General features: G+C 43.4%; 1 protein-coding gene across 1 annotated transcript in view; it reads left to right on the top strand.

Moving 5' to 3' along the window:
• Positions 1-13,331, top strand: part of LOC144819726 (probetacellulin-like) — a 247,760-nt gene that overhangs the window by 201,567 nt on the left and 32,862 nt on the right. Inside the window, exons 4-5 of the mRNA XM_078677500.1 lie at positions 5,122-5,268; positions 13,112-13,219. Of these exons, the coding sequence (XP_078533626.1) occupies positions 5,122-5,268; positions 13,112-13,219 (255 nt within the window). The remainder of the gene's footprint in view (positions 1-5,121; positions 5,269-13,111; positions 13,220-13,331) is intronic.

The following is a 13,331-nucleotide window of genomic DNA, read 5'->3' as shown; positions in this document are numbered from 1 at the left end:
TATTCACATCCCCGAGTATATCCTGGGTGCCTGAAGACAAATTAAGGTGTGATTCAATCTGTTTATCGGTTGGAGTACCTGCGTGAAGTGGGTAGTACACCAGGCTAAGGCAATTATGAGTACGCGTGTCTGGGTGCCCCAGTGCAAGTCGCGTGATACCATTAACTCAAAACAAGATAGTGCGATTGTCAGAACTTATGTAAGTAGAACACATCGGTGAGGAATAAGTGTGCCAAAGGTTATTTTCAGTCACTTTTCATGTATTTGGCGTCTTTTGGTCTGCTCCAATAGTTTAGTGCTGGCTCCATAGAATTATGTCCAAGTGTACTAGGGGGGGCCCCGAGCCACGTTGTGACTCCTTATGGCTGTGTGGAAAGTTGGCACCAGAATAGCTTACATTGCAGAACTGCTACTGTGCTTTGTCCTGTGGCGTGCCGTTCGGGGCCTTCACTTTTGGGTATTATCGTACTGTACTGTCATGGCAAGGTAGTCCTGTTGGGGATGGTTGTAGTATTGGGAGTCTACCTTGAAGTGCCAATTTAGGATAGTAGCAAATCCTAGGTCTAGTCCTAAGCTATTAGGACTTGTAGAACCATGCTCATATCATCCTGGGGCATTACCAAGGGGTAGAGTTAGTCTTGCCTATGTACATTCCGAGACCTGCACTGTTTTTACTTTTCTGGGAAGATAGGTCACTGACATGAGCAATCTGCTCGCCTTCTTACTGCTGTCGTCTGTCTGTTCTTCCTAGGCTCTGTTCTGGAAGGCTGCCTTCCCGCTGCGCCTTCAGTTCTTGACCTCCCGGTAGTATGTAGGCTTTTTCAGCCTGCAGTGTCAATCAGTTCACGCTTTAGTGGAGCAACTGCAACCACTGCCGAGCCTGGACTGCCAATTCTACCTATAGTAGTGGGCCCCCAGCAAACTCCCTAGATAGAATGGCTCAGGAATTGAAGTAACAGCTGTACGAAGACACAGAATGTCTGAAAAAACTGGGGGTCGCTCAAAGGGGCGGGGCCATTTTAACATGGGTGCGACGTAGAAACATGTACGCACACAATCTGTGCATGCATAGTATGATGCCCGACTTGTTTTGCGGTTCCTGTCATTGCATCCATCCAGATATATGACTACAACAAGTAACAGCATACCTACAAGTCAGGTCCATTGGCTTGGTCAATGGTTGTAGTTGCATAAGAAAATAAGCAGCAACTATAGGTTTGATATAAGACTGGGAAAAGCTTCCACTTAAAGCCTGCTGACATCACAACAATATTGCTGCTCCTGAGTTTCTAAAGAGAAGGGATATCAGAGAGAAAACGGATATTCAGTCTTTCCCTTCTCCTTCATCCCTCACCTGGCATGACGTGATGCCGTAACTTCTCCACTAGTGAGAAGGAGCAGTGTGAGCACGCGCACTTGATGTGCCTGCTGTCACTGCAGTCTGGAAAAAGCAAGGACAGCCTGAGACTGGTAGCGACCCGTTTCGAGGTCTCCTCTATACAAGCATTTGCAATGCAATAGGTCTCACTTTACACGTCTAACCTATTGGCATTGTAACTGACATTGCCTTTTATTAATGTAAATAAAAAAAAAAAAAAAATAAAAAAAAAAAAAAAAAAAAAAAATCCGCTGGTTCCTTGTGCTCTTCCCTAGGCGAGTAGTTGGCCTGTGGTTTGGTAGCGCCAGTTTGGGGAGCGCCTTGGTTCAGCTTTAAAATCCCTCCTAAGCACTTTTGCTTCTGGAGAACTGCGCTTCGGCAGAAGTTATACGTTACGAGGGACCCCTCGAACCTGGGATAGTCGATATTTGGCTGTAGAGGGTTTGTCACGGGGGTTTATGCCCTATAGAGTCAGAGGGGCTTTTTGGTCAGCAGGCATGTCATGATGCAGGTCGTGACCTTAAGTGTGTTCTTGGTTCCAGTTCCTGCAACCCCTGGGTGGTGGTCGTAAGTCTCCCTTACAGACAAGCTATCTTAGTGGTAGCATGGCCTTGCTGTTCCAGACAAAAACCCTGAGGGCAGGTGGTGCCTGCTGTTAATACCTCTTTCCTGTATTGGCACAGGCATGGGCTTGAACTAGTTATATAGTATAGCCTTCTATGCCTCTGTGCTCTTGGAGCTTAGCAGCACAAGCGTTATCATAAGCACAATGTCCTATGTTATGCGGACAGCGGCGTGGCGGCAGATTGTAACTATGCTGGGTGTAACCTGCTGGCCCCTGTCGTAGGGTGTTTGAGTTTCACGGCTTGTGCTGGTACGTCTATTAATTGTTACGAAGCACCTCAGCAGTAGGGGCCACTCCTCTTCTTTGTCACCTCCTGGTAGTTGACTACTCGTCCCGGGGTTGGTTACGATAATGTTGTAACGAGTAAGACCCGGGGTAGCTGCAGATTAGTGGCAGAAGGGCCTGGGCTTCTTCTGGCATGTATTCATGTCAGGATCAGGTCTCTGGGGAGGCGCTAAGTTGTGCCAAGCATTTGTCAGGTCTGGGAGTATAAGCACAGCGCCATGAAGAAATCTTCTCATACGGAGAGGCGGTGTTCTTCTAACTTGAAACAATTTACAAAATCTAAGGCTATTTTGAGGCGGATGGGGTTCATCTCACGCTGTGGGCGTTGTCCTATTCCTCCCCTATTTAAAAGAGGCTATTCTGAGCAAAGGTTGCAGGTAAAGGTAGTAGCGTTGGTGGGGGGCCCGTGCGGCGGCGGGGACCATCGCACGGGCTGTGGCGGAGTTACAGGGCAATCCGGAAACAGAGAGGTGCAACACAGTACTTCAGCGGGCACATAGGGGTGCCAGAGCCTAACCTAGAACCTCATGGGAGGTCTAGGAATCCGAGTCGGCGCCCCAGTAGTCCTTCGGGCGGTTGCGGGCCTGCGCAACTGGGGGTTGCTTAGTTACGCCCCGCAAGGGGCGTGAGTATTATTACCATAAATGTTCATCAGCTGGGTGGTTCGCCACGGCGCTGATTGGCTCAGCAGGCGGGCAGGTGGCGAGAATGCGGCCTGCCCTTGGATTGCCCGTAAGATAACCCACCGTGATTACATAATCTTGTATGTAATAATAAACCTGCAGCATATTTTCCCAATCTTAACAAACGTGTCTTGGTGTTATTTGCGGGATGATGGTAATGTGGGGGCGGGGGTTTTCATGTGGCCCTGAAGTGACTATGCGCCTGCCCGAGGCCACCCGGTGGCCATCAGGAGGGCGGGCCCTTAGTCGCGGAGGGCCGCCCCGCCCCTAGACAGGGTCAGACACCCCCCCTCCGGGCAGAGTCGCCTGGTGGAGGGGGCGGCCCAGTGACGCACGTCCGGGGGGCGGCATGCAGGAAGAAGGTATATCTTCCCCTCAGGCCACTGCGGTGGTCTCTTTGCCGCCCCGGACGTTGCGTGGACGTGGACACTCTTTCCCTCCCTACCGCTTACCCAAGAGTGTTAGCTGAGGGGGGGGCTCCTGAGGGAGTTTTAATGTGTTTCTTTTTTCGTTGCAGGCGGAGTTACAGGGCAATCCGGAAACAGAGAGGTGCAACACAGTACTTCAGCGGGCACATAGGGGTGCCAGAGCCTAACCTAGAACCTCATGGGAGGTCTAGGAATCCGAGTCGGCGCCCCAGTAGTCCTTCGGGCGGTTGCGGGCCTGCGCAACTGGGGGTTGCTTAGTTACGCCCCGCAAGGGGCGTGAGTATTATTACCATAAATGTTCATCAGCTGGGTGGTTCGCCACGGCGCTGATTGGCTCAGCAGGCGGGCAGGTGGCGAGAATGCGGCCTGCCCTTGGATTGCCCGTAAGATAACCCACCGTGATTACATAATCTTGTATGTAATAATAAACCTGCAGCATATTTTCCCAATCTTAACAAACGTGTCTTGGTGTTATTTGCGGGATGATGGTAATGTGGGGGCGGGGGTTTTCATGTGGCCCTGAAGTGACTATGCCGCTTCCATATATAATGATACTATTCATACGCCTCACGATCTGCATAACAGCACACCGCTTCCTCCAGGAGTGTTCCACTTGGATGCTAATATCAGCTGCTCATTAAGGAAGGTTCCTCCGGAGTTCAATTCTTCTATTACTATCCCAGAGTTCACTTCTCCTGATCTTCCGCCGCATCAGTGGAGAGAGTACAGCTAGGGGAGATGACCAACACTGCCCCCTGCGCAGGACGTCGCCAGTGTTATAAAGTAAGAAGTAGACTGCAAGGAAGTTACAGGTCTGCTTTATTGGTCATCCAACTCTCCGAATGAACAAGGTATTGTCAACATTCTAAGGTGAGCTTCCAAGGGACTGTACCAAGGGGAAGAGAGGGAGGGGAGGGGGGAACGTACCATTTCAGATAGAGATTACAACAGAAACGCTATTTCCACACATTATCATTTTTTGCGCTATTAAGTTATACTAGTAAAGCTGCATGTCTATGCAAATTCAGTGGCCATATCAATACAAAATGTGCTGTCTGGTAATGGCAGACAACTACCTCACAAGTGACCCAAAATACACCAGCAGCTACAAACCTTACCCTTACCACTCTCCTGCTGAATGGACATTGCACATTTGCTACACTTGCGTTTTTTTGTTTGAAGCTTGGGTTTTTCACAATTTTTTTTTAACTTCAGTGATATAATATTTATGGCAGCACCCAACACTGAAAATTGTTGCAGCACCACCGGTATGGAGTGTATAATTTTTGTCTATATTGATATGGTTTGCATATCAGTGCCAATGTTGCATCCTCTTCAACATATGAATGAGGTGTATTGACTGATGGCCCCACTGCTTGACAAATATTCCACCAACTGAGCTGTGGAAAAACGAAATTTTCACCGACTGGGCCAACATGTCGTTTTTGCACTAGTCCATATGTATAAAAGTAGTTTTTGAAACAATCTGCTTGGTCAAATGAAGGCTACAAAATACATGTTACAGAATTCACAACCCCTTGTGCGTTTTGTGTAATCTGGTCCTGTGTAAAACTTAAAAATAAAGAGAAGCAAACATCCTAGTGCTATAAAACAACAAACACTGACAGTCAAAGGGATTTCATTGAATTCTTTTGAATTTTACTGCGTTAAATGTAACACTGGAAATGTTTTCCTTCATTTTTGCATCTGTTTTTATTGTAGATGTCACCATGGTTACGTAGGATCAAGATGTGAGCTGCTGGACCTCTATTACTTAAGAGGAGACCGTGGGCAGCTTGTGGTCATTGGTCTTGTTGCTGCTGTTGTAGCCATCATCATCCTCATAATATGCACATGTGTTTGTTACCAGTAAGTGATGCTTTTTATAGATAGATAGATGGATGGATGGATAGATAATATCACAAATGAGTGCAAACGTTTCCTGCATGTTTGTCTACCAGGTTACTTTTTTAAGTAGTTCATTTGTTTTTTATAGCATGAACAAACTGCCTTGGGGCAGAACATTAACAAACTGCCTTAGGACAGCTTTAGTTTACCCTGGGACAGTACTTATTTGTATAATGTTGGCAGAAAAGATTAGAAAAGTCTACGTGAAATGAGCGTGCGCAGCATTTCCAACTGTCGCCTTACTTACAATAGAGCATCCATAACTTAAATGGTGTAGGGAAGTCCACTGGCTTCCAATGGAAAAGTAGTTCCTGTTTAAATCCTTAGCAATCATTTAGAGCCATTTGCCAGAATGGGCCTAAATTTTTCTCAGATCTTTTTACATAATATGCTCCCGCCCCCAGAGTTTGAGATTGGGCAATGTCAAACTTATAGGTACTGCCAGGCTCAGGTTGAAGACTGGAAGAGGGAGATCCTTCTCAGTGCTTGCCGATAAGAGCTGGATTCCGCTTCCTCTCTGCTTAAAACAAGCTGAAAATAGAACCAGTTTAAGAAAGAAGCTTAAAACCAGTTTTTTCTCTCAGGCATAATCTGACCCATTCCTTGGACCCAGTTTACGGTATTTAATTTACGTTATTTAAATTGCGGATTTTAGGTCAAAGATGCCCTTTTGAGGGCGATTGTTGTGCTTTACAAGTCTTAAAAACACATAACAGTACCTCTCAGAAACTATACAAAAGTGTCAGTTGTGCATCAAATGGAGAGTACTGGGACATTCACCCAAGTGAAAGTTTTAATTGTTTTTTAAAGAAAACAATGTATCGCAGTAAAACCACTAACCGATAGCACATCGATAGGTCTTAACCCAAATGTACAGGAATATTTATCTCGTACATAGCTACAACACATTCAGGGGTGGTTTGACCACATCATCTCAGAGGCATAATGGAAAATTGCCTAGGTATTCCATTGTTTGTGTTTTTTGTCACACATATCCTCACAAATGATAGTCTCTCCAGCCATTACGTCTTCTTTCTTTACATCAAGGCTTTTTGTCTTTCTTTATATTGGCAGTCTATTTTCAACATTAACATTGTCTTAACCTTTACAGCTTCTCCCAGTTTTTTTTATCTTTATCTCGTCACTTATGCTTAACCCTAATTAAACTGCTTATCTATAATACTTATTTAGTTATTTTGGTATTAAATTATTTTAAATTAAAAATACTTTGCTCGTAGCATATGGCTACTGTTCTTGTTAAGCTATGATAAATGTCTGGATATGTGCTTGTAATTATATATATTATTAAAGTAAGCGTGATCATTATCTTACCACTAACCCTTAAACCCTAACGCAATCCTTCACCAATAAAATGTAGGTTTCCTTTCATGAAATCAGTTTAAATTAATGAATACTTAACCCGAACTCTAGTGCTAATCCTAACACTAAACTCGGTTTATAATGTGCTTCAAATAAATTGTATTAAATGTATTTGTGAAAATAAGTAAAGGATGCCCCGAATCAAGTAATCCTAACGAACTTCCTCATCCTTATCCCCCCAAAAATATTTTTGTAAATTTATGTAAAATCAAACTAATTAATTACATGATAAAATGTTTTTTAAACTATGTTAAACTAACATTAATGCCAAACCTGACACCAACCTTAAGCAATGGTAACTAATTTGTTGACCTAATTTTAATTGCTGTTTGGACTTATTTATTAATAATTTTAATTAAAGGTATATTTAATTTTGAAATTTAAACAATTGCTAAAGTAGTGGTGTACAGTGCAATGGTAAACATCATTAGAGGTAGTACCACCGGGACTATGGAATTTCTTTGGATATAGCATGGCCATTATGTTTACCTTACTTCAAGCTCCCCTTAGATGCATTTTAGTATTTTGTTCTGATGATAACAATTTCTTTCCGCTGTGCGGGAAAGGCAGGTTACTTTGCTAATATGATCAACTCTCAAGTACATTTATCCAAGGATTCGCAACTTTTTGTACCAAGGATTCCTAGGAAACCTAGACTTCACACCCTGCAGACTTCTGCACAGTAGGCCATGCACCTGTACTCTGGCAACTTAACTTTTTAGTCTTTGACAAAAGACTGGTGGTGATCTACAACAGAGACTGCTAGGTAACACACTATGTTAGTTTGTGGTATAGCACTTCCTCCTCCCGTAGACTTATTTAAATACTCAGGAAGTGCTTCTACTACCCAAAGCAGTTTCAGATCTGTATGCTAAAAGCAGAAGAGGTCATAAGAGTCCAGGGAAAGCTAAAGTTGGGGATGATCATAGAGCCAAGGGCGACAGAAGATAAGCGGATCAAGAGTCCGAATACTTAGAAAGGATAGAAACCAAACACAAGAACCCTTAATATTCAGGTGTAGAGAAGAGATTCATTTTAAAGAGGATTTAGTACATATAACCACAGATACAATGTGACTGTGTATACTCTGGCCTCCGGTTGCAATGCTCCACCCACTGACCCCCCTTCCCGACCCTCCTGCCCTAAACAAAATGAAAGCCCTTTGCAAATAGCTTTCCTGCTCTCAGTTTCTGTCTGAAAAAGATACATTGTGTCCTGTGCAGAGCATGCACCCATGAACTGCAGGATGGGAAAGGACCGATTCCCTACTCCCTGCTTTTCTCGAATGGCTGTGTGGATTGGGTGCAGTGATCTTTGCCTGCTCAAGAGACGGGTCCACAGGGTGAAAGTACTCTCCAACACGCTCTGTTACAAATGTCTCTTTGGTAGATCACTATGAGTTCATGGCTTCACACTGTTTTTCCCCAGGGTTCATGTCCAGTGGATTGAGGCATGCCTTTGAAAGTCTTTGTATTTTGATACTGATTGTGCCAAAGTCAGAAACTTAGCTTTATTCTGAGATCTCAAGATTTTTGCCCCTTAAAAATGGACAGATCTTTCTTCAACAACCTGGATCATTTGCAACATTCTAGTATTCAAACAACGTTGCATGTTTTAGACATCTATTTCATCATGGGTTTTTCGCCCATTGTTTCAAACCTGCCTATTTTCATATCTTGAGAATGACTATACACTTTGTCTTGTTTTTTCTTACTTCCTGTAAATATTTTTATTTTGTGTTATTTTAGAGCTATATAAAAGCTGTTTATTTGAGGTAATCTGATTAGGTATTAATTTACTGAATGCTACAGTGTTATTCTGACCCTCGCTACACTCTAACGGCCTCTTGTAGACTTTGAGTTTGTTTGACCACCAATACCCATTGTGACTCTGTACCCTAATGCTACTGTTTTTCCAGATTTGATGGGGTTGCAGATCTAGAGCTTTTACTTTGGGGGCACAGAATTATGAGGTACTGGTTTTGAGAGGCATTCTGGTCTTAAGCAGAAAAATCTCATCGTACACATCTGCCAAAATAACCCTCCTCCAGGATTGAAAGACAGACAGATAGACAGTCCATTAGGCATTGTAAAATTTCAACACACGTCTCTCAAATCCCTAATCCTGCTAAGCTTCCATCCACCGCCCAAAACACTACGTTTTCCTTGAATGTCAAGTCCCAGCTTCAGTTTTCAAGTGGAATATCATTCTTAGCATTTCACAGCTCCTGCTCAGCAAGATTCCTGAAGTAGTAATTGGAGCCAAATCATTAGGTCACCAGATTTGGGCCCATCAAGTCTTCCCTGTGGAGTTTGCTGTGCGATTCTTATTAGAAATGATTAATTGCCAACTTTGTAATTCAAGGTTTGAATCCCCCACCCCCTCCCTGATGATCTGTGTGAATGTAAACCGAATCAACGTGTTCCATAGGTCTGGCAATCATAGTCCCTATAATGAGGGCTTTGGAGACCACGCCCAAGTCCTAATTTATATTGTGCTAACTTTCCTGGGTAAAGACGTGCCCCTGCTATTCTAAGGCAAACAGCACTTTGCAACTATACATAATTTCACTTATAAGCAATTAAAAGGGGAGTTGACCAGTTTCACACTCACATGAAATATACGACCTGGCTTTAGTCCTGAGGAGCGATGAAATATAACCTAGTGGTAAGATTGCCAAACAGCCACAGAAAAACTCACAATATCTGAAGAATGAGAGTGCAGGTCTGTGGTGCGTAAGTGTAGCGGGGAAACCAGGCATTCATCAGATCCAACCTTTCCATAGGCATTTTGCATTTTCTTCAAATGGATGCACTTAATTGTGTAGATTGTTTTGCAGAAACAATCCACCGCCCTATTTTACCTCAGAAATAGCCTCCAACAATATCCAATTATTTCAATGGATGGCCCGAAAATCTGGAAAAAATTATGCTTGAAAAATTGTTATACCAATCTGAGTTTTGCCGCTGCAATGGTGGCTCTTTATCAGTGGCTTCAGCCTCCTGTGAGGCGCTATAACTAACTATTTAACTACACATGCATGTTCATGAACACTGCCAGTACACTGGCCAGGCCTCTCAGCTTGTCTTCAAGTTCCTGATGAGACGAGGAGAGGGGGGCAGAGGCAGGACCAAACTATTGTGTGCTGTTAAAACACAACACCCTGTAGATGGGTCCGTGGATTGTGCATGTCTCCGAGGGCCATAGTTCATCTATGATCCTATCACGTATACTCTGCTTCATGAGACATGCAATTGGTCTGTTAAGTAAAATGGATTGTGCACATCTGTTAAAATGTAGCTTCCAGGGTGCACATAAGTGCATACTTGAGGCAAATGTGAGGCTACAAAGAATAGGAGAGGCAGGATGCCCAGCACTATGCCGTCTTATTGGGCTGTGCTTCCACTCCTTTCAAGAAGACTGGAGATGGATGGAGTTGGCTATTTCCCTTTTCTTCCCTGGAACTGGCTGGTTCCTCATTGAGAATCGTGGCTTGCTGGTTCCAGAGGTCAACCCCGGATTCATGCTCTTCTGCTGCTATGAAGCCTTCAAGTAGCCAGCAAAGGGAGGAAGATTAGTTGAAAAAAAAATGTTGGCTCTCTGTGCATGCAAGATGTGTGTGTTTGTCAGCAATTGAGAGTAAATGAGATTGAGTAAGAGTGCGTGTGTGTGTGTGTGCGCACACTTGTGTGTGCGTTAATGAGAATAAAAGTGAGCGAGAATGTGAGTCTAAGCGAGTACATGAATACGTGAAAGTGTGTGCAAGGGAGTGAGTGAGTGAAGGAGTGTGTTCAAAGGAGTAAGTAAATGGAGATTGTGAGAGGGAGTGTAAGTGAATCATGGGAATAGCTATCCACGTTACAGCAAACGCAGTTGCACCAGACCCAGGGTCGGTGAGTGTGAAAAGGTGAGTGTGTGCTTGTAAGAACCAGTGAGCATGAGTCGGTTTGTATGTGAGTAGCATTGCGTATGAATGAGTTAGTGTGGTACAAGAGAGTGAATGTGAGCGGAAGCGAGTATGAGGTGTGTGAGTGAGAAGTGTTTGTGTATTTTTTTTCTTTGCGAGTCTGCTGCTGGCCATGACATACTCGGTAGAATTCTGGGTTTATGGCAGTGCCCAAAGTAACTTGCTGGAATAGTGCACATAATTCTTGACATTAGGAAGGGGCTCCATGCCAAAATGCAGCCCCTGAGGTACTAGAAGTGAATATTTGCATCAGTGCCCCTTTCGAAAAATGCTGGCACTTGCATGCTGGAGGGAATTCTTGGCATGGAGGCACTCCTGGTACAATGCTAGTGCTGAAATATTGGAGGCAATTCTTGGCACAAGGGAGTGCACCCAAGGGAAAAGGCTGGTGCTGGCAAACTGAAGGTAATTCTTTGCTTCTGAGAGGCTTCCATGGCATAATGGGTGTGAGGGAACAAGTTGGGGAAAGCAAACCATGATAAAATTCAGACGCTGAAATATTGGAAGTACATTTTGGCATATGGCCCACCCATGGTATATGGGCAGTGCCGATAGCAACATTCTTGTGCTGGAAAACTGTGACATTCTTTGCATGGGGGTAATTTTTAACATTTGGGGCACTCCAAACACATTTTGAAAATCAATATGGTGTAAACTCCTGGCAAGTATTTCACCTTGCCACTTTCAAAGATCACCAGCCGCCACTGCATCCCCATATCTTAGTTGGAGAAAAGTCAGTCTTTATCTTCAGTCTTTCACTACTGAGGTGTTCGAGCACAAATGTGCCGAACGTTTTTTAGTAAAAATAATGGATGGTTGCTTATTCATACACATTGTATGTCTTTGAGCATCAATACAAGCTCTGTTTATTTTACTTTCAGCACATTCATGACTCTGTAGTAGTGCAACCATCGCATCAATTATCTGATTGCACGCTGGAGATCTGATGAACGAAGTAGAGAGATTTTTATATTTGTTTAAATTTTCAAATGGTCCAAACAAAATCCTGGAACTCTGTTCAAGAAAATGATGCAGAGAGTGTCCAGAGATTGAAAATACCAAATTGATATATATTTTCCAAGGAAATGTGGCCTGTCCAACCAGTTATGTAACATTAGCACAGATCACAGAATTGTCACAGAATCACTGTATATACTGCACTGTTAATTTGGCGATGAACCTCAAACTCTGGACTAGATGGCAAGAATAAAAAAAGACATTCTTTCTAATTCTGTACAGCCTTGGGTACATACTACTGCTCTCAGCTAGATCCCCTAGTGTTCCTAATGCAGAAATATAAACGTATCCCTGACAAGCATTGACCCACATCCAGATTCCGTTGGCCTCCTGAGTATGGTGAATATATGCAGGTTTTCATGGGGCGTCTTGGGCGTTTATCGGTTACCCTTGGAACCCTACCAGCCCCAATATTTTTGAAAACCAGTGACTCAGTGAAAACAAAGTTGGTGTGGATTTTCTTCATTGACTTGCCTAGCAAACATCTCATCCAAGTTCAAAATGTAGTTTCCTCGCAGTTTCCAATGCATGGCAAATGTATTGTTCTCAGGGTCAGCCAGCAGCCATGAAAACCTACCAACCCCCAAGATTTCTGATTATTTTAAAGCACAGGATATCAAAGGTGGTGTGGCTTATGTAAACCGTGCATGATTTATTACCTGGAACACTAGCATGGGAAAAAAGAAAATCCGCTTCTTCACGTTATTTTGACAGAAAACACAAGCATTGGCAAATGTCAGAAATCCTGCCGTCTAACGTTCCCACTCTAATGCCCTACATGTGTAGGTGAGCCTATTTCGTGTGACCGAAATGGGCCAAAATGTTGCCCAGATGAAGATCACATTGACGCAACATTGACTTCAAACAACCTTAGTTTTGGCCGGTTTAGTATGCCTACCCACAAAAAAAACTTTTTATATCAGTAGATGTATGGGTCGTGAAACTTTTGCTGTTCCCTACAAATTGTGTAACTTTGTCACAGAAATTAGGAAATTATGTGTTTTTGGTCCAAAGTTTGACGTTTGCCGAATATTCTGGGTAAAACAGTGGTGGCATCCACACAAGACACACCGCCCTGGATTCGCACTGAGCAATCTGCCCACATCACACCTTGATGACTTCAGAATATTGTCTACGTTCCAGCAATTTATAGCTTTCTAGGATCTCCCTCTGGTTTCATACCCGTTTTCCCCCGAAATTGTAAATTGCTAGAGAAACAAATAATTTGGCATGCCTTTCTGATCTAGCATTGATATATAACTACTAATAAATAAATACAACATGGCAAGTAGCATTATTGGATAATGTTTAAAATGCTCATGATTGCATCCGGTTGTTCCAAAACTTCCATGCAGCATTTAAATAGTTTTAGAATGAACACAAATTTGTTTTATGAGAAAGTGCCATTTAGCAAAAATATATGTACCTTTCTCGTTCCAGTCATTGCAGGAGGCGGCGGAAAGAAAAAAAGAAAGAGGAGCCCGTTGATACCTTAAACAGAGATGATGGTACCGTTGAGGATAATATCGAGGGCCTAGTGGCACCCAGGCAAGTTCAAGTATTTGAGTTCACAGTCAAATATTACACTCTTTGTTAAGAGTAAAAGGGATCAACTCATTGCATTCACTTGCTGTCTCCTTGGCGTGTATGCATGTTTTGT

The sequence above is a fragment of the Lissotriton helveticus genome, chromosome 2_1, assembly GCF_964261635.1.
Source record: "Lissotriton helveticus chromosome 2_1, aLisHel1.1, whole genome shotgun sequence".
NCBI classification, from domain to species: domain Eukaryota; kingdom Metazoa; phylum Chordata; class Amphibia; order Caudata; family Salamandridae; genus Lissotriton; species Lissotriton helveticus.
Note: the sequence above shows the minus strand (reverse complement) of the source record. Positions and strands in the feature narration are given on the sequence as shown.